We start from the raw sequence: 23,879 nt of genomic DNA on the forward strand, positions 1-23,879 counted from the left end.
TGCCACACAATGACCTGGGGCAGTTTTGGGGTGGTCCAAGAGGGGATTTGGGGAGGTTTGGGGGGGTCTCGGGATTTTGGGGAGGGTCTGGAAGGTTTTGGGAAAGGTTTGGGGGAGTTTTGGGGTCACACGTCAAGGACCAGACTGGGTGGATCGAGGGGAATTTTGGGGGAGTTTTGGGGTATTTGGGGGGAATATCAGGGTGGTTTTCAGAAGGAGTTTGGGGAAGGTTTTGGGGGGATTTTGGGATGGGTTTGGGGGTTCGGGAAGGGTTTTGGGGGATTTTGGCACCACGCAACACCTGCACAACTCGCCGCACTTGAATTCCAGGGAGGGGCGTTTTGGGGTATTTTTGGGAAAATTCCAGAGTAGGGTTTGGGAGGTTTTGGAGATGGTTTGGGGAAGGGTTTTGGGTAGAGTATTGGGGTATTTTGGGCAGGATTTTGGAGTGTTTTGGAGCCGCACGCCAGCCACAAAACTCGCCGCACACCGAGGCCGCACCGGGGCAGTTTTTGGGGTATTTCCAGGCAGATTTTGGGGTTTCCCGCGGGGGTTTGGGGGTTTTCGGGGCGCTCAGGCGTGCTGGCGGCGCCAGACGATGACGGTGCCGGCGGCGTCCCCCGAGGCCAGCAGGGACTCGTCGCAGTTGAAGGCCACGGCCAGCACGGCGGCCCCGTGGCCCTGCAGCGTGTTCACCGTGGCGCGCGCCGCACGGCCCACGTCGAAGAAGTGCACGGAGGCGTCCTCGCTGCCCGTCACTGGTGGGGACATGGGGACATCAGGGACATGGGGACATCGGGGACAAGGAAATGGGATGGCACCCGAGTGCTCTCCTCGCTGCCCGTCACTGGTGGGGACATGGGGACATTGGGGACATGGGGACATTGGGGACAGGGATAAGGGATGGCACCCGACTGCTGTCCTCGCTGCCCGTCACTGGTGGGGACATTGGGGACACTGGGGACAGGGATAAGGGATGGCACCCCACTGCTCTCCTCACTGCCCGTCACTGGTGGGGACATGGGGACATCAGGGACAGGGCTGGGAAATGTCATCCTATTGACTCCCTCGCTGCCCGTCACTGGTGGGGACATTGGGGACATCGGGGACATCAGGGACAAGGAAATGGGATGGCACCCCACAGCTCTCCTCACTGCCCGTCACTGGTGGGGACATCGGGGACATCGGGGACATTGGGGACAGGGATAAGGGATGGCACCCAAGTGCTCTCCTCACTGCCTGTCACTGGTGGGGACATGGGGACATTGGGGACATCAGGGACAAGGAAAAGGGATGGCACCCCACTGCTCTCCTCGCTGCCCGTCACTGGTGGGGACATGGGGACATCGGGGACATTGGGGACAGGGATAAGGGATGGCACCCGACTGCTCTTCCTGCTACCTGTCAGTGGTGGGGACATGAGGGACATTGGGGACAAGGACAAGGGATGGCACCCAAGTGCTCTCCTCGCTGCCCATCCCTGAGGGGACGTTGGGGACGTTGGGGACAGGGTTGGGGGTGTGGCTGTCCCCGCACCCACCCCAGTCCCTCCCAGTCCCTCCCAGTTTGTCCCAGTCCCTCCCAGTCCCTCCCAGTGCCCCCCAGCGCTCACCCACGCAGGCTCCCTGCCGGAAGGACATCAGGGGGCAGAAGCAGCTCCTCAGGGGCTGCTCCCGGTGCCGCGTGGGGAAACTGCGCCGGAGCCGCAGCCCCGGGGCCCCCGAGCCCCCCTCGTCCTCCACCACCCTGGGGAGGGGTAAAAGGGCTCAGAAACACCCCAAAATTACCCCAAAAACTGCCCCTAAAATCTTCCTGAGACCCCACCTTGTCCTCCACCACTTCAAGGGATCAAAAAAGGGGTCACAAATACCCAAAAATCACCCCAAAAACTGCCCCTAAAATCCCCCTGAATCCTCCACCACCCTGGGGTGTGGAAGGGGGGAAAAAAGGATCAGAAACACCCAAAAATCACCGAAAAAACCTCCCCCAATGTTCCCCCATAGCAGAAGGACAGCAGGTGGTCGGGTTCACCCCAAATCCCTGAAGGATCCCTCATGTCCCCAAGGCCCCCGTCATGTCCCCAAGGCCCCTTCGATGTCCCCAAAGCCCCCCTGCCCCCCCCCAAATGTCCCCCTGGTACCACAAGAGGAGGGACAGGCACTGATCAGCAGGGACGGCTCTGGTTCACCCCAAACCCCCCAATCCCCTGAAGCCCCCCGCTGTCCCCAGTGTCCCCCCGATGTCCCCAGCGTCCCCCCGATGTCCCCAGTGTCCCCCCGATGTCCCCAGTGTCCCCCCGATGTCCGCAAGCCCCCCATCGTACCGGAAGAGCAGCAGGCGGTCGGGGCAGGCGTTGACCAGCAGGGACGGGTCCGGCGCCTCCCGGCTGGCCCAGGCCCGCGCCGAGAGCGACGTGATGGCGCCGCCGGCCTGGACCAGCACCCGCGAGGCCTTGGTCAGCCGGCCTGGGGGTGGGGGCAGGGAGTGAGACCCCCCCAAAATCCCACAGTGCCCCCCAGTACTGCCCAGTGTCACCCCAGTGCCCCCCAGTACTGCCCAGTGTCACCCCAGTGCCTCCCAGTACTGCCCAGTGCCACCCCAGTGCCTCCCAATGTCACCCCAGTGCCTCCCAGTGCCTCCCAGTGGCACCTGGACCTGCATCCCTGAGGCCTTGGTCAGCCGGCCTGGGGGGGTGGGATGTGGGACACTGCCCCAAAACCCCCCCAGTCCCCTCCCAGTGCCCCCCAGTCCCCTCCCAGTCTCCCCCAGTCCCTCCCAGTGCCCCCCAATCCCCTCCCAGTCCCTCCCAGTGCCCCCCAATCCCCTCACAGTCCCCCCCAGTGCCCCCCAATCCCCTCCCAGTCCCCCCCAGTCCCCCCAGTGCCGTACCGGTGCCGGGGTCGCACAGGAACGAGGAAACCGAGCCCCGGTCGTCCCCGGCCCACAGGACGCGCCCGGGGGCGTCGAAGCAGAGGGAGAGAACCTGTCCCGGGAGGCGCCCGGTGCCCCCCCGAGCCGCCTTCCCCGTGGAGATGTTCACCACCCGCACCATGTGCCGGGCACTGCCCACCTGGGGGGCACAGAGGGGCTGGGGGGGCATCCTGGGACCCCCACACCCACCCTGGGACCCCCACACCCACCCTGGGGCCCCCACACCCACCCTGGGACCCCCAAACACACCCTGAGACCCCCACACCCACCCTGGGACCCCCACACCCACCCTGGGACCCCCAAACCCACCCTGGGACCCCCACACCCACCCTGGGACCCCCAAACACACCCTGAGACCCCCAAAATCCCCCTCAAACCCCCTCCCCGAGCTGCGTTCCCTGTGGAGATGTTCACCACGTGCCGGGCACTGCCCACCTGGGAGACCAAAGAGGGGCTGGAGCAACGCCCTGGGACAGCCACACCCACCCTGAGACCCCCAAAATCCCCCCATGAGACCCCCCAAACCCACTCTGAGACCCCCAAAATCCCCCCGTGAGACCCCAAAATCCCCCCCGAGCCACCTTCCCCACGGAGACGTTCACCCCCCGCACCAGGGGTGGGTCTGGGGGGATGTTTGGGAGTCTCAGGGGGGTTATTCAGGGCTGTGATGTTTTGGGATATTTTGGGATGATTTTGGGGTGATTTCAGGGTATTTCGGGGTTTCTCTCACCACGGTAAGGTTGTTGTTGAGCGGCTGGAAGGCGCAGCACAGCAGCGCGGCGCCGTCGGGGTCGGGCACGCGGCGGATGCAGCGCCCGTCCGAGGGGTCCCAGAGGCGCAGGGTCCCGTCCAGCGAGGCCGACACCAGCACGTCGTTGGACAGGGACCAGGCGAAGTCGGAGACGCCGCCGCCGTGGCCGCGCAGCCGCCGCAGCACCGCCGGGGGCCCCGGGGCCAGGCGGCACACCGAGAGCGTCCCGTCCAGCGAGCAGCACGCCAGGAGGTGCCGCTCGTCGTGGGCGAACTGCACCTTCCGCACTGGGCGGGGGGAATGAGACCCCTCCTCAAAATTCCGTAGGGTCGGGGGCCACCCAGAACAAAGAGATCACCCCCAGAGCGAGAGGAACCCCCAAACTCAGCCACTCAAAACCCCCAAAAGTGCCGCTCGTCGTGGGCAAACTGCACCTTCCGCACTGGGCGGGGGGAAAAGGGGGCGGGTGAGACCCCTCCTCAAAATTCCATAGGGTCAGGAACCCCCCCCAGAGCCAGGGAAGACCCCTAGAACATGGGGGAGCCCCCTGACCCACCCAGCAGGTGCTGCTTGTGGTGGGCGAACTGCACCTTCCGCACTGGGCAGGGGGAAAAGGGGGCGGGTGAGACCCCTCCCCAAAATTCCATAGGGTCAGGAACCCCCCCAGAACAAAGGGATGACCCCCAGACCCAGCAGTATCCCCCCAAACCCACCCGGTACATGCAGCTTATGGTAGGCAAATTGCACTGGAGGGGATGGGGGAAAGGTGAGACCCCTCCCCAAAATCCCCACAGAGGGAGGAACCCCCACAGACCCCCTTAGGGACCCCTCCCCACCCTTCTCATGGAAACCCCCACTCCTACCCCCCCAGGGACCCCCAGGGGACACCTGAAACCCCCCAGAGCACACCTGAGACCCCCTCAGGACCCCCCAGAACACACCTGAGACCCCTCAGGACCCCCTAGAACACACCTGAGACCCCTCAGGACCCCCCAGAACACACCTGAGACCCCCAAGGCCCCCCCAGAACACACCTGAGACCCCTCAGGCCCCCCCAGAACACACCTGAGACCCTCCAGACCCCTCCCTACAACTTCCTATGAAAACTCCCCCCTTCCTACTCCCTCAGGGACCCCCCAAGGAGTACCTGAGACCCCCCCGGGCACACCTGAGCCCCTGCCCGGCCCCCCCCCGGCTCACCTGCGCTGTCCAGGTGTTGGTCGAACACGTGGAACACCCCCGCGAAGGCGTAGTTCTCGCTCAGGGTGGTGTCCCCGGCCATGGCCCGGCTGGCCTCGGCCAGGGGGGTGGGCACCACGCCGGGGGGGCTGCGGGGTGGGGGGCAGCGTGAGACCCCCGCCCCGGATCGATCTGAACCCCCCGGGACCCCCCGAGCCCACCCGGCACCCCCCCGTTCCCTGCAATGGTTTCGTCCAGGGGAACGGGGGTCCCCATGGGAGGGAGGGGCAGTGGGAGACCCCCCCCCCAATCAGGACCCTGAGACCCCCCCCCGGACCCTGAGACCCCCCCAGAACCCTGAGACCCCCCCCCCAGATACCCCCTGACCCCCCCAGATACACCCTGACCCCCCCAGTACCGATTGGCACCCTCCAAACCCCCCCATCCCCCACAATGGTTTCGCCCACAGGTGGGGGGAGGGGGCGGCACCTGGAGACCCCCCCCAAAACACCGAGACCCCCCCCAAAACACCGAGACCCCCCCAAAAACCCCACAACCCCCTGAGACCCCTCCCCAAAACCCCCAGCAGCCCAAAACCTCCCCCAGCCCCTTCAAAACCCCCCGGGACCCCCCCCCCCAAAAAAATGTGTCCCCAGCACCCTGAGACCCCCCAGAAAATCCCCAAATCCTCCCAAAATTCCCCCGGGGGTCTCACCGCTCGTCGGGGCCCCCCCGCAGCCCCCCCGGGCCGGAGCTGCGGCTCAGGGAGCGCCGGTGGCCGCGGGACCCCCGCGGGTCCTCCTCGAAATCCTGGGGGGAAAAAGGGTTGGGACCCCCGAATTGGGGATGGGAAACCCAAAAATGGGGGTGGAGTCCCCAAAAGTGGGGGTGGGGTCCCCAAAAATGAGGGTGGCAAACCCAAAAACGCAGTGGAGTCCCCAAAAGTGGGGGCACGAACCCCCCAGAACCGCCAAAATAGGGGAGGGGTCCCCTCAAATCTCCCCAAAATTGGCGCTGGGACTCCCAGACCCCCCCCCAGAGGAATTTTGGGTTTGTGCAGCACCCCCCAGGTGTGTCCTGAGCCCCATGTACCTGCCCCAGGTGTGCCCCAAACCCCTCCAGGTGTCCCCAGGTATATACAGGTGTACTCAGGTGTGCCCAGGTGTACCCCAGGTGTGCCCAGGTGTGCCCCAAACCCCTCCAGGTGTGCCCCAGGTGTGCCCCAGGTGTGCCCAGGTACCTCCATGCAGTCCAGTGTGGTCCGGCTGGCCCTCAGGGCGCTGCGGCAGCTGCCCCAGGTGTGCCCATGTGTGCCCCAAACCCCTCCAGTTGTACTCAGGTATATCCCAAGTGTACCCAGGTGTGCCTAGGTGTGCCCAGCTGTGCCCCAAACCTCTCCAGGTGTACCCAGGTGCACCCAAATGTACTCAGGTGTATCCCAAGTGTATCCCAGGTGTGCCCAGGTGTACCTCAGGTGTACCCAGGTGTGCCCCAAACCCCTCCAGGTGTGCCAGGTGTATCCCAGTTGTACCCCAGGTGTACCTAGGTGTGCCCAGGTGTGCCCCAGGTGTGCCCAAGTGTATCCCAGGTGTGCCCAGGTGTGCCCCAAACCCCTCCAGGTGTACCCAGGTGTGCCCAGGTGTGCCCCAGGTGTGCCCCAAACCCCTCCAGGCATACCCCAAGTGTGCCCAGGTGTGCCCCAGGTGTGCCCCAGGTGTGCCCAGGTGTACCCCAGGCGTACCCCAGGTGTGCCCAGGTGTACCCAGGTGTGCCCAGGCGTGCCCCAGGTGTGCCCCAGGTGTGCCCAGGTGTACCCAGGTGTGCCCCAAACCCCCCCAGGTGTGCCCAGGTGTGCCCAGGTGTGCCCAGGTGTACCCCAGGTGTACTCAGGTGTATCCCAGGTGTGCCCAGGTGTGCCCAGGTGTGCCCCAAACCCCTCCAGGTGTACCCAGGTGTGCTCAGGTGTGCCCAGGTGTACCCAGGTGTGCCCAGGTGTGCCCCAGGTGTGCCCCAAACCCCTCCAGGTATACCCCAGGTGTACCCAGGCATACCCCAGGTGTACCCAGGCGTACCCAGGTGTGCCCAGGTGTGCCCAGGTGTGCCCAGGTGTGCCCCAGGCATACCCCAGGTGTACCCAGGCGTACCCAGGTGTATCCCAGGCGTACCCCAGGTGTGCCCAGGTGTATCCCAGGCGTACCCCAGGTGTGCCCAGGTGTATCCCAGGTGTGCCCAGGTGTGCCCCAAACCCCTCCAGGTGTGCCCCAGGTGTACCCAGGTGTGCCCAGGTACCTCCATGCGGTCCAGCGTGGTCCGGCTGGCCCTCAGGGCGCTGCGGCAGCTGCCGGGCTCGGACAGGGCGCCGTAGCGCTGCGCCAGGAGCCGCGCCCGCAGCCGCAGGTACCAGCGCCGCGCCTCCCCCGCCAGGTGCCCGCCCTGCGCCCGCTCCCGCAGCAGCTGCGAGCGCCGCCGCACGTACTGCGTGCGGAACTGCGGCAGCTGCGGCGTGCGGTACGCCGCGTACCTGTGGGGAGGGACAGGGGGTTAGTGCTACCCAAAATCACAGACATTCCACCCAAAAATAAACCCAGGTGTGCGGAACTGCGGCAGCTGCGGCGTGCGGTACGCTGCATACCTGCGGGGAGAAATGGGGTTAGTGCTACCCAAAATCAGAGAAATTCCACCCAAAAACAGACCCAGGCGTGCGGAACTGCGGCAGCTGCGGCGTGCGGTACGCCGCGTACCTGCCAGGTGAGGGACAGGTGAGACATGGGGTTATGCTACCCAAAATCACAGAAATTCCACCCAAAAACAGACCCAGGTGTGCGGAACTGCGGCGTGTGGTACGCCGCATACCTGCAGGGAGAAATGGGGTTAATTCTACCCAAAACCAGACCCAGGTGTGCGGAACTGCAATGGGTGGTACCTGCCGGGTGAGAAATGGGGTTAGTGCTACCCAAAATCACAGAAATTCCACCCAAAAATAGACCCAGGTGTGCAGAGCTGCGGTATGCAGTACGCCGTGTACCTGCCAGGTGAGAAATGGGGTTAATGCTACCCAAAATCACAGAAATTCCAACCAAAAATAGACTCAGGTGTGCAGAACTGTGGCAGCGGTGTGGTGCAGTGCACTGCGTACCTGCACAGGTGGGACAGGAGACACAGGTGAGGGACAGGTGAGGGTAGGTGAGAAACCGGGTTAATTCTACCCAAAACCAGAGAAATTCCACCCAAAAATAGTCCCAGGTGTGCAGAGCTGCGGCACCTGTGGGGTGCGTTACGCTGCACACCTGGGACAGGTAAGACAAGTGAGGGACAGGAGAGAAATAGGTTTAATTCGACAGAAAATCAGATAAATTCCACCCAAAAATGGACCCAGGGATGCGGAACTGGGTGTGGCAGGCCACACATCTGGGACAGGCGACACAGGTGAGGAATGGGGTTAATTCTTACCCAAAACCACACAAATTCCACCCAAAAATGGCCCAGCGGTGACAATCCCCCAAAAAGGTGCCCCGAGTACCTCCAAAATTCCGCATCCAGGTAGGAGCATCCCCCTCCCCAAAAAATTCCCCCAGGTATCCAAAATCCTCCCCAAAAATACCCCCCGAGCTCACCGCGCGTCCACGGCGAGCACCTGCTGCCACACGGCGGCCATGGCGGCCGCGGCCGCCGCGGGGGGACCCTGCCGAGGGAACAACGGCGTGAGCTGAGGGATAAAACGGGGAAAAAAGGGGGAAAAACACGGGAAAAGCGCACCGGGGCGGCCCTACCTGCGCGTCCCGCTCCACCTCCGCCTCAGGAGCTCCGCGGGGCCGCGGCTGGGCCGGGGAGCGCCGCTGGGCCTGACCGGAAGTTGCCGCGGCACCGCCTCACGCCCAAATGGCGGCGAGCGTCGCCCTGGAGACGGAGGGCGGAGGGAGGGGGCGTGGTCTTTGATGTGATTGGTTGGATTTGGAAATGGGGCGTGGCCTTCGGGCTCGCCGATGAATCCCGCCTTTCAGGAGCGCACGCTGATTGGCTGGTCACACAAAAGGGGCGTGGCGAACGCGCGGCCGCTCCGCCCGGCGCCTCTCGTCTGCTCCGGGTCCTCCCGCCCGCCGAGTTTGCGACAAGGCAGCGGGACGAGCGCTGCGCTTTACGGCAGCGGGCCGGGGGTCCCGGAGGGTCCCCAGAGCGTTTTGGGGGGACCCCGGGGGGGTCCCGGTGCCTCCGGGGCGGCTCGGTGAGCACCGGATCCCCCCCGCGCCCTCCTTCGTGCCGCTGCTCGGAGCGCGCCTCGCTTGACGGCGGGTTGTACGACAGCCTCAGGGGCGAGCGGCGCGCTTTACGGCAGCGCGCCGGCACCGCGGCCGGGGAGATTTTGGGGGTCCCGGGGGGGTTTGGGGGGTCCCGGAGGGTCCCGGGGGGGGCCGGGGGTCGGTGCCCCCCCCCGAGGATGCCGCTGGCCGTGCAGTGGCCGTTCCCCGCGGAGCCGTCGCGGCGCTGGGCCCTGGCGAGCCGCGTGGTCACGGGCCTGGTGGGCACCTACAGCTGCGTGTGGACCCGTGAGTGACCCCCCAAAATTCAATTCTGGGGTTCTGAGGGGAAAATCCCCCCCAAATCCCGGCTCGGAGGGGAGACCCCCCCCAAATTCTGGGGTTCTGAGGGGGAACCCCACCAAATCACATCTGGACCCCCCCCGTCACCCCCAGACCCTCCCAGTCCAATTTTGGGGGGGGTCTCATCTCATCCCTTTCGTCATTGCAGACCCCCCCTCCCCCAATAGGTTTGGGACCCCCCCCAAAATCCTTTCAGGTCCTCGGGACCCCCCTCCCTCCAAAGTATATTTGAGACCCCTCCCCAAACAGCTCTGGGGACCCCCAGCTCCTTTGGGACCCCCCAAAACTCTTCAGACCCCCCCAAATTCCTCTTTCAACCCTTTAGGACCCTTTGGGGACCCCCCCAAAACTCTTCAGACCCCCCAAATTCCTCCTTCAATCTTTTAGGACCCTCTGAGAACCCCCCAGAACTCTTCAGACCCCCCCCCAAATTTATTTTTCAACTCTTTAAGACCCTCCGGGGACCCCCCAAACTTTTCAAACCCCCTCTTTACGCCCTTGGGACCCTCCTGAACCCCCCCAAGCCCTTTAAAACCCCTCGAGGACCCCCCCAAACCCCCCCGGGACCCCTCCCCAGGGTACCTGAACCGGCTGCGGGTGCACAACGCGGAGGTGCTGCACGAGCTGGTGGAGAGGAGGGGGCCCGGGACCCCCCTGCTGACCCTGTCCAACCACGCCTCCTGCATGGACGACCCCCACCTCTGGGGTACCCGGGGGGGGTTTGGGGGGGTCCCGGGTGGGTCTCGCTGGGGTTTGGGGGGTTTCAGGGGGGTTTGGGGGGTCCCAAGGGGTCCTTGGGGGGTCCCAGAGGGGTCTCAGGGGGATTTGGGGGGTTCTAGGGGGACTGGATGGTGTTTGGGGGGGGTCTCAGGGGGGTTTTAGGGGGTCTGAAGGGTTTTGGGGAGTCCCAGGGGGACTGGATGGTGTTTGGGGGGGGGTCTCAGGGGAGTTTTGGGGGTCCCAGAGGGTCCTAAAGGGAGGTGGGGGAGGGCTTTAGGAGGGTCTGGAGGGGTTTTGGGGGGTTTAAAGGGGTTTTGGGGGGTTTCAGGGGGTCCTACGGGGGCGTTGGGGGGGGTCTGGAGGGTTTTGGGGGGTTTCAGGGGGGTTTGGGGAGTCCCCAGGGGGTCCTAAAGAGGTCAAAGGAGAAATTTGGGGGGGGGTCCTGGGTGGTCTTTGGGTGTCCTCGAGCTGTCTGGGGAATTTGGGGAGTCTGAAGGGTTTTGGGGGGGGGTCCCTGGGGGGTTTTGGGGGTCTCCGTGACCCCTGTGACCCCCCCCAGGGTCCCTGAAGCTGCGACACGTCTGGAACCTGCCCAGGATGCGCTGGTAGGGGGATTTGGGGGGGTCCTGGGGGGGAGTTGGGGATCCTGGTGGGGATTTGGGGGGTCCGGGGTGGGGATTTGGGGGTCCTGGGGGGGGGATTTGGGGGTCCTGGGGGGGGGATTTGGGGATCCTGGGGGGGATTTGGGGGGTCCTGGGGGGGATTTGGGGGTCCTGGGGGGGATTTGGGGGGTCCTGGGGGGGATTTGGGGGTCCTGGGGGGGATTTAGAAGGGGTCCTGCGGATGTTTTTGGGGGATTCCTGAGAATGTTTTGGGGGTGCCCCTGGGGGTGTTTTTGGGGTGTGCCTCGGGGTGTTTCTGGGGTGTCCCAGCGCCCCTCTCCCCGTTTCCCCCCAGGACCCCCACGGCCGCGGACATTTGCTTCACGCGGGAGCTGCACTCGCTCTTCTTCAGCCTGGGGCGCTGCGTGCCCGTCTGCCGCGGTAACTGGGCAAACTGGGAGCACTGGGAGGGACTGGGGGGCACTGGGATCAAACTGGGATCAAACTGGGATGGACTGGGGGCGCTGCGTGCCCGTGTGCCGCGGTAACTGGGCAAACTGGGAGCACTGGGGGGGAACTGGGACCACACCGGGAAGGACTGACACCAAACTGGGACCAAACTGGGAGCAACTGGGAAGGAATTGGGAGGGACTTGGAGGAACTGGAAGGGAGCTGGGAGGGGATTGGGGGGGACTGGGATGGAACTGGTTTATACTGGGAGGGACTGGAAGCACTGGGAAGGAATGGGAGAGACTGGGAGAGACTGAGGCGGGAACTGGGAGCAAACTGGGATGGACTGGGAGGGAACTGGGATCAAACTGGGACCAAACCGGGAGGGACTGACACCAAACTGGGAGGGAATTGGGAGGGACTTGGAGGAATTGGGAGGGGACTGGGAATGGACTGGAGGGAACTGGGAGGGACTAGGATGGAACTGGTTTATACTGGGAGGGACTGGGAGCACTGGGAAGGAATGGGAGAGACTGGGGGGGGACCTGGATCAAACTGGGATGGACTGGGAGGGAAGTGGGAATGGACTGGAATGAAACTGGGAGGGAACTGGGAGCACTGGGAGGGACTGGGCTGCTTTTAATCTGTACTGGGGGGCACTGGGTCATTCCCAGTCCGTACTGGGAAGGTCCCAGTTCCGAACTGGTGCCGCAGGGGACGGCGTTTACCAGCGGGGAATGGATTTTATCCTGGAAAAGCTCAACCAGGGAGACTGGGTGCACATGTTCCCCGAGGGTACTGGGAGCACTGGGAGGGACTGGGAGGGACTGGGAGAGAACTGGGAGGGACTGGGAGCACTGGGATGGACTGGGAGGGAACTGGGAAGGGACTGGGAAGGGACTGGGGGCATTGGGAGGGATCTTGGGGGGAATTTGGGGGTCCCTGTCGGGGATCTTGGGGTCCTTGGGGGGATTTTGGGGTCCCTGGGGGGTTTTGAGGGTCCCTGGTGGGGATTTTGGGGGTCCCTGAGGGGGAATTTGTGGATTCTTGGGGGATTTTGGGCATCCCTGGTGGGATTTTGGGGGTCCCTGGTGGGATTTTGGGGGTCCTGGGGGGATTCTGGGATCCCTGAGCAGGAATTTGGGGTCCCTGGGGGGATTTTGGGGTTTTTTAGGGGATTTTGGGGGTCTTTGGTGGGGGTTTTGGGGTCCTTGGAGGGATTTTGGGGTCCCTGGTGGAGGTTTTGGGGTCCCTGGGGGGAATTTTGGGGGTCCCGACCCACCCCAGCCCCATTTCCCCCCCAGGTAAAGTGAACCTGGGCCAGGAGGTCGCTCGCTTCAAGTGGGGTGAGACCCCCCAAAAAAACCCTCAAAACCCCCCCGGGATCCCCCAAAAATCCCAAACCAACCCCAGACCCCCCCCCAAAAAAACCCACTGGGACCCCAAAAATCCCCTCAAACAAATTTAAAATGCCCCAAACCCACCCAAACTCCCCAAAAAACCTTCTGTGATCCCAAAAATCCCCCCAAAACCCCAAATTCTGCCGCAGATCCCCCCAGAAAACCTCCAAGCACCCCAAAAATCTCCCCAAAAAACCCCAATCCTACCCCAGACCCCCCAAAAACACCCGGAACCCCAAAAATCCCTCCCAACCCTCCCCAAAACACCCTAATCCCACTCAAGAACCTCCCAAAAGCCCCAAAAATCTTCCCAAAAATCCCCTGAACCCCTCCCAGACCCCTCAGAGCCCCCCAAAACTTCCCCCAAATCCCTCCTGGGGTTCTGAAGACCCCCCCAAAACCCCCCCAATTGCCTTTAAAGCCCCCCCAAACCCATCCAATCACACTAAACCCCCCCAGGGTTCTGCAGCCCCCCCAAAAATGTCCCTGAACCCCTCCCAGACCCCCCCAAACCCCTTTGAGACCCCCAAATCCCTCCTGGGGTTCCAAAGCCCCCCCAAAATCCCCCCAAATTCCCCCCCAGGCATCGGGCGCCTCCTGGCCGAGTGTCGCCGGGACCCCGTCATCCTCCCGCTGTGGCACGGGGGTGAGGGGGATTTTGGGGGGTCTGGGGGGGTCTGGGGGGGTCCTGGGGGGCATAGGAGGGGTCTGGGGGGGTTTGGGGAAGGGTCTGGGGGGTTTGGGGGCACAGGAAAGGTCCTGAGGGTCACAGGGGAAGATTTTGGGGGGTCCTGAGGGCTCTTGGGGGGCTGGGGGACACTGGGGGGGCTTTTGGGGAGGGGTCTGGGGGGGTCCCAAGGGAATTTTTGGGGTACAGGGAGGATATAGGGGAGAGTGGGGGGAGTTTGAGGGGGTCCCAGAGGAGTTTGGGGGGCACCGAGGGCTTTTGGGGGGCTGGGGGACACTGGGGGGGTTTTTGGGGAGGGGTCTTGGGGGTTCTGGGGGAAGATTTTGGGGGATCCCAGGGGGGCCTGGGGGGTCCTGGGGGAATTTGGGGGGCTCTGGGGAGGGTTTTGGGGTCTTGACTTGGGGGGGTCTCAGGGGGATTTTTGGGGGGGGTGTCTTGGTGGGTTTTAGGCTGTCCCAGCTGATTTTGGGGGTTCGCCAAAAGGATTTTGGGGTGACCAGGGGTCATGGGGGGGGTCCCCGATATTGGGGGGGGTCCCACAGTTGTGCCCCCCCCTCATTTTGTGCCCTCCCCCCCCAGGGATGAGCGATGTCCTCCCCAACCAGCGGCCCTACGTGCCCCGGGTGGGGCAGGTGAGGGGCCTGGGGGGGTTTGGGGGGTTTTGGGGGGTTTTGGGGGATTTTTGGGGTCTCTGGGGGTTTTTGGGGGTCTTAAGGGGATTTCTGGGGTTCCTGAGGGGGTTTTTGGGGTCTCTTCTGGGGATTTCTTGTGGGTCTTTTGGGGGTTTTGAGGCCTGTGATTGGGGTTTCTGGGAGGATTTTTGGGGTCTCTGGAGGGTTTTGGGGGGGTCTTTAGGGGATTTTTGGGGCCTGTGCAAGAAGTTTTGGGGTTTCTGGGAAGATTTTGGGGATTTTAGGGTATCTCTGGGGTTTTTGGGGATCTCTGTGGGACTTTTCGGATCACTGGGGATTTTTTTTTGGGATTTCTGTGGGATTTTTTTTGTGGTCTCTGAGATTTTTGGGATTTCTATGGGATTCTATTTGGGATCTGTGTGGGATTTTTGGGATTGTTTTTGGGATTTCTATGGGACTGTTTTTGGGAACTCTGGGATTATTTTTGGGATTTCTATGGGATTATTTTTGGGGATCTCTATGGGATTATTTTTGGGGATCTCTGTGGGATTCTTTTTGGGATTTCTATGGGATTATTTTTGGAGATTTCTGTGGGATTTTGGGGTCCCTGACCCCGTTCCCCCCCAGCACATCACGGTGGTCGTGGGGCGCCCGTTCAGCGCTCGGCCCCTCCTGGAGCGGCTGCGCAGCGAGGGGACCCCCACGGTGGGTGAGACCCCCACATTTGGGTGTGGGGCAGGACCCCCAAGTGGGTGTGGGGTGGGACCCCCACATTTGGAGGTTTCTGACCCTGAGATTTGGGGTTTGCCCCATGGATTTGGGGGGGTTCTGACCACAAAATCCCAGCCCCATAAATCCTTACATCCCAGCCCCACAGACCCCAGCCCCACAGATCCCCGCCCTGCCCCACAGCTCGGTGGCTCTGCCCCACAGGTGGAGCTCCGCAAGGCCCTGACCGATTTTGTCCAGAGGGAATTCGAGGCTCTGCGGGGCCACGCCCGGACCCTGCACCCCACCCCACAGCGGGGTCCCCCTGCCCCACAGCTGGGGGGTTCTGCCCCGTAGCCGACGGTTCTGACCCAGAACTGGGGGGTTCTGCCCCATAACTTGGGGTTCTGCCCCATAGAAAAGCCCTCCTGCCCCTTAAGGGGAGATTTTACACCATAATTTGGGGTCTTGCCCCATAACTGGGGAGTCCTGCCCCATAGCAGGGGGTCCCTGGAGGAGTCTCTGCCCCATAGAAGGGGTCCTGCCCCTCACAACCCTCCCAACTGTGCACGGTGCCAATAAAAGAAGGTGGAACCTCGGGGGTCTCTGGAGAATTTTGGGGGTCCCAGAGGAGATTTTGGGGTCCCAGGAAGAATTTGGGAGGTGCCAGGATGGAATTTGGGGTTTTAGGGGGGAAATTTGGGGGTCCCGGGAGTGAATTTTTGACCCCCAAACCAACCAAGACCCAACCCGAGGTGATTTTATTGAAGCAGAAAAAAGGGGAGGGGTCCCCACTGCCCCCCAAAAACCCCCTGGGAAGAGGAGGGGGACAAAGGGGGGGTTCAGCCCCCCCAAAATGAGGCCTGGACCCCCCCAAAATGAGATTTGGACCCCAAAAAAAGGTGGGACGGTCCCAAAAATGGCGCCAGAACACCCCCAAAAACAGCGCTGGGGGCGTGGCCTGGTCCCGGGGGCGTGGCCTGGTCCCGGGGGGGCGTGGCCTGGTCAGAGGGAGCGGCTTTGGGGGCGTGGCCTGGTCACAGGGGCGGGGTTTGTAACCGTTGTGGGCGTGGCTTGTAGCTGCTGTGGGCGTGGTCTGGCGTGGCCACGCCCCTCACTCCTCCTTCTTGTCCCGGGGTCCCTCGTGGGCGGCCTGGGGGGACAAAGGGGGTCCCAGGGGGGTTTTGGGGTGCACAGCGGGGGTTTGGGGGGCAAAGGGGGTCCAAAGGGGGTTTTGGGGGGACAAAGGGGGTCCCAAGGGGGTTCAGGGGGTCCCAAGGGGGTTTTGCGGTGGTTCAGGGGGGGTTTGGGGGGGTTCAGGGGGTCCCAAGGGGGTTTTGGGATGCACAGGGTTTTTTGGGGCTCCCCTAGAGTTATTCTGGGGGTTCCCCCAGAGTATTTTTTGGAGTATTTTTGAGGTAGTTTTGGCTATTTTGGGGGTTCCCCCAGGGTATTTTTTGGGGTGTTTTTGGGGTGTTGTGGGGGTTCCCCCAGGGTATTTTTTGGGGTGTTTTTGGGGTGTTTTTGGGGTTCCCCCAGGGTATTTTTGGGGTGTTTTTGGGGTGTTTTTGGGTACCTGCAGCCTGGCGTGCTCCTCCAGCAGCCGATCGTACTCCCGGGTCAGGCCCTGGGCCTGGCGCCGCATGGCCTGAACCTCGCTCTCGGCCTTCTCCAGGGCTGGGGGATTTTGGGAGATTTTGGGGATTTTTGGGAATTTTGGGAATTTTTACTGACCCCCCAAACCTCTCCTGACACCCCCAAAAACCCCCTGGACACCCCAAACCCCTCATCGTCCAATTTGTGGGGGGTTCAGGCTCACCACAAATTCTTTTTTTAACACCCTCAGACTCCCCCAAAAATCTCCAAAATCTCCCCAAAATTCCTCTTTCATCCTGAAAATTCCCCAAAAAAAATCCCTCTTTAATTCCCCAGACCCCCTAAAATCCAAAAATTCCCCTTTAACCCCCTCAAAATCTCCAAATTCCTCTTTAATTCCTCCAGACCCCACAAAATCCCCCCTTAATCCCCAAAAGTCCCCTTTAACCCCCCCAAAACCCCAAAAATTCCCTTTTAATCCCCCCAAAATCTCCAAATTCCTCTTTAATTCCCCCAGATCCCCGCCAAGGTCCCCTTTAACCCCCCAAAATCCCCATAATTCCCCTTTACCTCCCCCTAAAATCCCCCTTTAACCCCCCCAGAATGCCCAAAATTCCCCTTTAACCCCCTCAAAATTCCCCTTTAACCCCCCCAAAATCCCAAAAATTCCCTTTTAACCCCCCCAAATTTCCCCCTACCCTTCTTGCTGAGCTCCAGCTCCTCCTTCAGCGACTCCACCTTGGCCTTGAGGGTCTCGTTCTCATCCCGGGTGGGGGACGGGGCCCCCCCAGACTCCTGCAGCTGCTGGGGGGCACAAAAAAAAAGGGGGTTCAGGGGTTTGGGGAGGGATCTGAGGGGTTAAATCAGGAGTTTTGGGGTTTTATCCTGATTTTTTGAGATTTTTTTGGGGAGGCTTATTCTGATTTTTTTTTTTTAAGGGGATCCCAGTTGTTTTTAGGGTTGTTTTTGGCAGATTCCAGGTGTTTCTAGGGTAACCCAGATGTTTTTGGGGATATTTTTAGGGATCCCAGGTGTGTTGGAGTGTGTTTTAGGGGATCCCAGGTAGTTTTGGGGTTGTTTTCAGGTGCTTTAGGGCTGATTTTTGGGATCCCAGGTGTTTTTTGGTTATTCTCAGGTGCTTTAGGGCTGTTTTTTGGAATTCCAAGTGTTCTAGAGCTGTTTTTTGGGATCCCAGATGGTTTTGGGGATGCTTTCAGGTCTTTTAGGGCTGGTTTTGGGGATCCCAGATGATTCTGGGGTTGTTTTTGTGGGATCCCAGATGATTTTGGGGTTGTTTTTTGGGATCCCAGATGACTTTGGGGTTGTTTTTTGGGATCCCAGATGATTTTGGGGTTGTTCTCAGGTGTTCTAGGGCTGGTTTTTAGGATCCCAAATGGTTTTGGGGCTGTTTTTTAGGATCCCCAATGGGTTTGGGGTTGTTTTCTAGGATCCCCGATGGTTTTGGGGTTGTTTTTTAGGATCCCCGATGGGTTTGGGGCTGTTTTTTAGGATCCCCGATGGGTTTGGGGCTGTTTTTTAGGATCCCCGATGGTTTTGGGGCTGTTTTTTAGGATCCCCGATGTTTTTGGGGCTGTTCTCAGGTGTTTTGGGGTGGCTGTACCTTCCTGAGGGCGTCGTTGTCCTCCAGGTACTGCCGGGCTGCCTGGCTGGCGCCCTCGGCCTGCTTGCGGAACGCCTGGCTGGAGGCACCCAGGGCGGCCTGCGCCGAGATCAGCGTCACCAGGCGCCTCAGGAGGCTGGGGGGCACAGAAACCGGGGTTCAGGGACCCCCCGAAATCCCACTCAGTCCCCCAAAATCCCACTCAGTCCCCCTGAATCCCCAAAATCCCCTCTAAGCCCCCCACGCCTGGCTGGAGGCACCGAGCACAGCCTGGGCCAAACTCAGCGTCACCAGGTGCCTCAGGAGGCTGAGGGGGCACAAACTGGGGTGAAGGACCCCCAAATCGGAGTGAAAGAGCCCCAAATTTGGGTTAAGGATCCCCCAAAATCCCCACGGATCCCTCAAATCCCCCTGAGCCCCCCAGGCCTGGCTGGAGTCTGCCCTAGGCTGAGATCAGGACAAGGAGATCACCTCCAAACCCCCCAAACTGTGCCTGGGACCCCCCAGATTCCCTTCAGCCCCCCAAAATCCGCCCCCCGGGCTCACAAGGAGAGCAGCAGGGCGAAGCCAGCCAGGTAGAGGTTCCTCTGGGCGCGGAAGAGTTTCATGTGGAAGTGCTCCAGCGCGGCCGGGCTGCTGCCCAGCGCCTCGCGGTCCCCCACGCTGTACCTACGGGTCTCCCGCAGCGCGTCTGGGGGGACAGGGGGGTCAGCGGGGGGACACCCCCAGAGACCACCCAGAATCCACCCCCAAATCCACACAGAGACCCCCCAAATCCACCCAGATCCACCCAGACACCCCCAGAGACCACCCAGAATCCACCCCCAAATTCACACAGAGACCCCCAGAGACCACCCAGAATCACCCCCAAATTCACACAGAGACCCCCCAAATCCACACAGACACCCCCAGAGACCACCCAGAATCACCCCCAAATCCACACAGAGACCCCCCCAATCCACCCAGACACCCCCAGAGACCACCCAGAATCCACACAGAGACCCCCCAAATCCACAACAAATCCACCCCCAAATCCACCCAGAGCCATCCCAGATCCACCTCACATCCACCCAGAGCCCCCCAAATTCACCTGGACCCACCCAGAGCCCCCCCCAAATCCACCCAGAGCCCCCAAATCCACCCAGAGACTGCCCAAATCCACCTGGACACCCCCAGAGCCCCCCCAAATCCACCCAGAGCCCCCAAATCCATCCAGAGACCCCCCCAAATCCACCTGGACACCCCCAGAGCCCCCCCAAACCCACCCAGAGCCCCCAAAATTCCCCCAAAATCCACTCAAAACCCCCAATAGTCCCCCAAAATGTACTCAAAACCCCCAATAGTCCCCCAAAATCTACTCAAAACTCCCTCAAACTCCCCCCAAATTTTCCTCAAAACCTAGTCAACTTCCGCCCACACTTCCCCCAAAATCCCCTGAAAATCCTCCAAAATTCCCCCAAAACTCCCCCAAAGTTGCCCCAAAAATCCCCTTTAAAGCCCCCCAGCACCCACCGAGCAGCAGCAGCACGAGGATGACGATGAGGACGATGAAGAAGGAATTCCCGTAGGACACGGCCAGCCCCACCAGGCGGGAGCGGAAAATCTTCTGCCATCTGCGGTGGGGGGGACACAAATTTGGGACCCCCCAAAACTCCCCAGGACCCCCCAGATTCCAGGGGATACCCCCAGGACCCCCCAAATTCCCTCAGTAAATCCCCAATCCCACAGGACCCTCCCAAAATCCTCCTCCCAACCCTCAGGGACCCCTCCCCATCTTTAGAGGTCCCTCCCCATTTTTAAGGACCCCTCCCCACTTTTAGGGACCCCTCCCCACCTTTAGGGACCTCTCCCCGATTTTAGGGACCCCTTCCCACTTTTAGGGACCCCTCCCCACCTTTAGCGACCCCTCCCCACCTTTACGGACCCCCTCCCCGATTTTAGAGATCCCGCCCCACCTTTAGGGACCCCTCCCCACTTTTGGGGACCCCCTTCCCTCACCTGGCCGGGGACACGAAGGGGACGCAGAGCAGCAGCACCAAAAACACCTCCGCGTACAGGAACGTGGCCACCGCCGTCCACTGCAGGCTCATGGCGGCCTGAAAGGGGCACGGGCATTGATGGGGACCCGGTTTGGGGCACCGGGACCCCCAAAATCCCCTCAGGACCCCCCAAAATCCGCCCCGGGGCCGCCCCCCCCCCACCGCCCTCACCCTCAGGAACGCGACCAGCGGAAGCCACGCCCACACGCTGAGGGAGCGGCCAATCAGAGCGAGAGGCGGGGAACCAGCTGGGTGACGTCACATCTGCCTGCCATTTTTCCCCGCCCCGCCACCCGGGGAAGTTTTAACAATAAATTTACTAATAAATTAAATCAGTCGGGATTAAATCGCTAAAGCGCGTAAAATGAATCTCAACTAATTTCGTCATTAGTGAAATTAATGGGATTGAAATAAAGCCGCGCGTCTTTCGTCGTGCAGCCGCTACGCCTCCCCACCCCTTAACGCCAATGGTTTGTCCTTTAACCATAGCCACGCCCCCACCCCCGCCCACAGCCAATCATTGTCCCGCCCTCACAGCTTGTCCCGCCCATGGAATTGATTGACAGCTCCGGACACGTTTATTGCGTTTATTGTGGGGGGGGCCGGGACTCCCCAAATTTTGGGGGGGTTCGTGAGAGGTCTGGGGGGGTCCCAAGGGGGTTTTGGCGTCCAAGGGGGATCCCGAGGGGATTTTGGGGATCCTGGGGGTGTCCCATTGGAATTTTGGGGGTCCTGGAGAGCCCGAAAGGGATTTTGGGGGTCCTGGGGGGGGGTCCCAAAAGGAATTTTGGGGGTCTTGGGGTGTCCCATGGGAATTTTGGGGATCCTGGGGAGGTCCCAAAAGGAATTTTGGGGGTCTTGGGGTGTCCCATGGGAATTTTGGGGATCCTGGGGGGGTCCCAAAAGGAATTTTGGGGATCCTGGGGGGTCCCAAAAGGAATTTTGGGGGTCCTGGAGGGTCCCAAAAGGAATTTTGGGGGTCCTAGGGATGTCCCAAAGGGAATTTTGGGGGTCCTGGGGGGGTCCCAAAGGAATTTTGAGTGTCTGGGGGGGGGTCCCTGGTGAATTCGGGGAGGAAATTTGAGCACCCTGAGGGATTTCGGGGTGAATTTTGGGGTGAATTTTGGGGTTCCAAAGATTCGGGGTGGGTTTGTTTTTTGTTTTTTGGGGTGAGGGGGGGGGTCTCACCCAGGGGCCCCCCCCAGCAGCAGCAGCCCCAGCAGGACCCCCCCGATCACCCCCAGTGCCACCAGTTGGGCCCGGAGGGGGAGGAGGCGCCCGGGGGGGCTCGGGGGGGGCTCGGGGGGTCCCGCGAAGATTTTGGGGGGTCCCGGGGGGGCTCGGAGCGGCTGCCGGGGCTCCAGACGCAGGGGGCTGTGGGGGGAGGAGAATTAAGAGGGGATGGAGGGGGTCCCCAAAACCCCCCCTGTCCCTCCCCCCCCTCACCTGTCCAGGTGATCCATCAGAGTGGGGGAGGGGCGCTCCAAAATCTGGGGGGGCAAAGGGGGGGGGTGAGGGGGGAAGGTCCCACCCCAAAATAGCTCAAATAACAACTGGACCCCTCCCTCACACCAAAGTGTCAAAAGTGCCCCAAAATCGCCTCAAATTTACTTCAAAATCTGCCCAAAATCGCCAAAAAACTCCCTCAAAATGTCTTCACAATTCGATCAAATTCCCCTCCAAATTCTGTCAAAGTTTCCCCAAAATTCCCCCAAAATCCCTCCTAAAATCCACCCAAAATATCCCCAAATTTCACCCAAAATCCCCTCAATATTTCCTCAAAATTTGCCCAACTCCTGTCAAAATTCCCCACAAAATTTCCCCCCAAAATTTCCTCAAAATTAGTTCTAAAATCTCCCCCAAAATCCGTCAAAATTCGCCCAAAAATTCCTCCAAAATCCCCCCAAAATTTCCACGAAATTCCCACAAAGTCCCCCCCTAAAATGCACAGAAAATTTCCTCAGAATCCCCCCAAATCCCCCCTCCTCACAGGTTGCCGTGCTCGCGCCCCCTCCCCAAATTCTGGGGGGGCTCCGCCGTTGTTGGGATCATCTGTGGGGGAGAGGGGGGCGCAGAGACCCCCAAAAAATCCTGAGGACCCCCCAAACCCCTCCAAACCCCCCCCAAATTCTCCCAGGACCCCCCCAGAACCCCCCAGGAACCCCCAAACCCCCCAGGGACCCCCAAAATTCCCTCAGGACCCCCACCAGGGACCCCCCCAAACTCCTCTAGGCCCCCCCCAGGAGCCCCCAAACAACCCGAGGACTCCCCAGGGATCCCCAAAATTCCCCCAGGACCCCCAAAGCCCCCCAGGGACCCCCCTAAAACCCCCAGGACCCCCCTCAGGGACCCCCAAATCTCCCTGGGACCCCCACAAAACCCCCCAGGACACCCCCAGGGACCCCCAAAACTGCCTCAGGGAACCCCAAAATTCCCCCAGGACCCCCCAAACCCCCCGGGACCCCCCCCACGGACCCGCGCCCCCCCTCCGCCACCGCCGGGTCTCGAACTCGTAGAATTTCTTCTCGTAGAGTTTTCGGGGGGGCCCTGGGGGGGGGCACGGGGTCAGCCCAGGGCTCCCAGTTCAAACCAGTTACCCCTCCCAGTCCCTCCCAGTCATCCCCAGCCCCTGCCAGTGCTCCCAGTCCAAACCAGTGTCCCCAGTTACCCCTCCCAGTGCAAACCAGTGCTCCCAGTTACCTCTCCCATTCACTCCCAGTACCCCCATTCCCCTCCCAGTACTCTCCCAGTCCCTCCCAGTGTCCCCCCAGTCCCTTCCCAGTCCCCCCAGTCCCTTCCCAGTCCCCCCAGTCCCCTCCCAGTCCCCCCCATCCTCCTCCCATTCCCTCCCAGTACTCTCCCAGTCCAAACCAGTGTTCCCACTTATCCCTCCCAGTCCCCCCCAACCCCCTCCCAGTCCCCCCAGTCTCTCCCAGTCCCCTCCCAGTCCCCCCCCAATCCCCTCTCAGTCCCCCCAGTCCCTCCCAGTCCCTCCCAATCCCCTCCCAGTCCCTCCCAGTCTCTCCCAGTGCCCACCCAGGGGTCCGCGCCGGCTCTGGAGTTTCTCCAGCAGCTCCTGGTCCGAGAGGCCCCGAAAACTTTCCATGGCTGGGGGGGTCCGGGGGGCACTGGGAGTCACTGGGGAGCACTGGGGGGGCACTGGGAGTCACTGGAGGGGCACTGGGGAGCACTGGGGGGGGCACTGAAAGTTACTGGGAGTCACTGGGGAGCACTGGGAGTCACTGGGAGTCACTGGAGGGGCACTGGGGAGCACTGGGGGGCACTGGAAGTTACTGGGAGTCACTGGGGAGCACTGGGGGGGCACTGGGAGTAACTGGGAGTCACTGGAGGGGCACTGGGGAGCACTGGGGGGCACTGGAAGTTACTGGGAGTCACTGGGAGTCACTGGGGGGGCACTGGGAGTTAGTGGGAGTCACTGGGAGTCACTGGGAGTCACTGGGGAGCACTGGGGGGTCCCTGGAGGGGCACTGGGGAGCACTGGGAGTCACTGGGGGAGCACTGGGAGGTCCCGGGATGATCCCCCGTGGGTTTGGGGGTGTTCCGGAGGGGTCCCCCATCGATTTTGGGGGTCCCAGAGAGGTCCCACGGGGGTTTAGGGGATCCCGGAGGGGGGGGGTGGGTCCTGAGTTCTCCTCACGGCACTGGGGGGGTGGGGGGGAATCCAGGGGGTCTCCCCCTGAGTTTTGGGGTTTTTTTAGGGTTTTTCTGGGGGATCCCGAAGTCCCCTCACGGCTCTGGTGGGGGGGGTGGTGTGAAATCTGGGGGTCTCCCCCTGAGTTCTGCGGGGTTTTGGAGATTTTTTTGGGGGGTCCCGAGGTTCCCTCATGGCTCTGGGGGTCTTCCCCTGAGTTTTGGGCATTTGGGGTTTTTTTTAGGGTTTTTTTGGGGAATCCCGAAGTCCCCTCACGGCTCTGGGGGCGGTTCTGGGGGGGGGGGGTCTCCC

The 23,879-nt window shown here is 61.7% G+C and overlaps 3 protein-coding genes across 18 annotated transcripts; 1 reads left to right on the forward strand and 2 right to left on the reverse strand.

Moving 5' to 3' along the window:
- Positions 1–489: 489 nt before the first annotated feature.
- On the reverse strand, positions 490–8,782 carry WDR13 (WD repeat domain 13). The gene is made up of 10 exons (XM_041711932.2): positions 8,632–8,782; positions 8,476–8,543; positions 7,151–7,382; positions 5,577–5,671; positions 4,883–5,010; positions 3,662–3,969; positions 2,890–3,070; positions 2,324–2,465; positions 1,613–1,746; positions 490–758 (listed from the first exon to the last, which is right to left on the reverse strand). The coding sequence occupies exons 2-10, from the start codon at positions 8,514–8,516 to the stop codon at positions 574–576; spliced, it is 1,446 nt and encodes a 481-aa protein (XP_041567866.1). The 5' UTR covers positions 8,517–8,543; positions 8,632–8,782; the 3' UTR covers positions 490–573.
- A 148-nt stretch (positions 8,783–8,930) lies between these two features.
- Positions 8,931–15,257, forward strand: TAFAZZIN (tafazzin, phospholipid-lysophospholipid transacylase). 16 transcript variants are annotated; one of them, XR_012052313.1, is made up of 11 exons: positions 8,937–9,405; positions 10,037–10,165; positions 10,739–10,784; positions 11,137–11,222; positions 11,946–12,026; positions 12,536–12,577; positions 13,215–13,277; positions 13,899–13,951; positions 14,579–14,656; positions 14,844–14,995; positions 15,037–15,257. XR_012052313.1 is itself a non-coding variant. In XM_072920236.1 (11 exons), the coding sequence occupies exons 1-11, from the start codon at positions 9,297–9,299 to the stop codon at positions 15,055–15,057; spliced, it is 819 nt and encodes a 272-aa protein (XP_072776337.1). In that variant the 5' UTR covers positions 8,940–9,296; the 3' UTR covers positions 15,058–15,257. The 16 variants fall into 16 exon arrangements, 15 of the variants coding, with proteins under 15 accessions (XP_072776339.1, XP_072776346.1, XP_072776348.1 ...); XM_072920236.1 differs by having other exon boundaries at positions 8,940–9,405; positions 14,885–14,995; XM_072920243.1 differs by lacking the exon at positions 14,579–14,656 and having other exon boundaries at positions 8,935–9,405; positions 14,885–14,995.
- A 144-nt stretch (positions 15,258–15,401) lies between these two features.
- Positions 15,402–20,235, reverse strand: BCAP31 (B cell receptor associated protein 31). The gene is made up of 8 exons (XM_041711951.2): positions 20,087–20,235; positions 19,875–19,972; positions 19,389–19,489; positions 18,423–18,567; positions 17,877–18,012; positions 16,954–17,059; positions 16,236–16,336; positions 15,402–15,812 (listed from the first exon to the last, which is right to left on the reverse strand). Exons 2-8 carry the CDS (start codon positions 19,964–19,966, stop codon positions 15,774–15,776), a joined length of 720 nt encoding a protein of 239 aa, XP_041567885.2. The 5' UTR covers positions 19,967–19,972; positions 20,087–20,235; the 3' UTR covers positions 15,402–15,773.
- Between the last annotated feature and the right edge of the window lie 3,644 nt (positions 20,236–23,879).

This window comes from Taeniopygia guttata, chromosome 31, assembly GCF_048771995.1.
Source record: "Taeniopygia guttata chromosome 31, bTaeGut7.mat, whole genome shotgun sequence".
Taxonomy (NCBI): domain Eukaryota; kingdom Metazoa; phylum Chordata; class Aves; order Passeriformes; family Estrildidae; genus Taeniopygia; species Taeniopygia guttata.

Bases quoted from the DNA above. Each gene is read 5' to 3' on its own strand.
- WDR13 (XM_041711932.2), bottom strand. From the start codon at position 8,516: ATGGCCGCCGTGTGGCAGCAGGTGCTCGCCGTGGACGCGCG. The intron at 7,383-8,475 runs GTGAGCTCGGGG...CCCTCCCCACAG, and splicing joins GTGCTCGCCGTGGACGCGCG to GTACGCGGCGTACCGCACGC. The intron at 2,466-2,889 runs GTACGGCACTGG...CCCCACCCCCAG, and splicing joins CCTGTGCGACCCCGGCACCG to GCCGGCTGACCAAGGCCTCG.
- TAFAZZIN (XM_072920236.1), top strand. From the start codon at position 9,297: ATGCCGCTGGCCGTGCAGTGGCCGTTCCCCGCGGAGCCGTCGCGGCGC. The intron at 13,278-13,898 runs GTGAGGGGGATT...CTCCCCCCCCAG, and splicing joins CCTCCCGCTGTGGCACGGGG to GGATGAGCGATGTCCTCCCC. The intron at 14,996-15,036 runs CTGGGGGGTTCT...TCTGACCCAGAA, and splicing joins GGGGTCCCCCTGCCCCACAG to CTGGGGGGTTCTGCCCCATA.
- BCAP31 (XM_041711951.2), bottom strand. From the start codon at position 19,966: ATGAGCCTGCAGTGGACGGCGGTGGCCACGTTCCTGTACGCGGAGGTG. The intron at 16,337-16,953 runs GTAGGGGGAAAT...AAAATCCCCCAG, and splicing joins GCTGGAGCTCAGCAAGAAGG to CCCTGGAGAAGGCCGAGAGC. The intron at 15,813-16,235 runs GTACCCAAAAAC...TTGTCCCCCCAG, and splicing joins AGGAGCACGCCAGGCTGCAG to GCCGCCCACGAGGGACCCCG.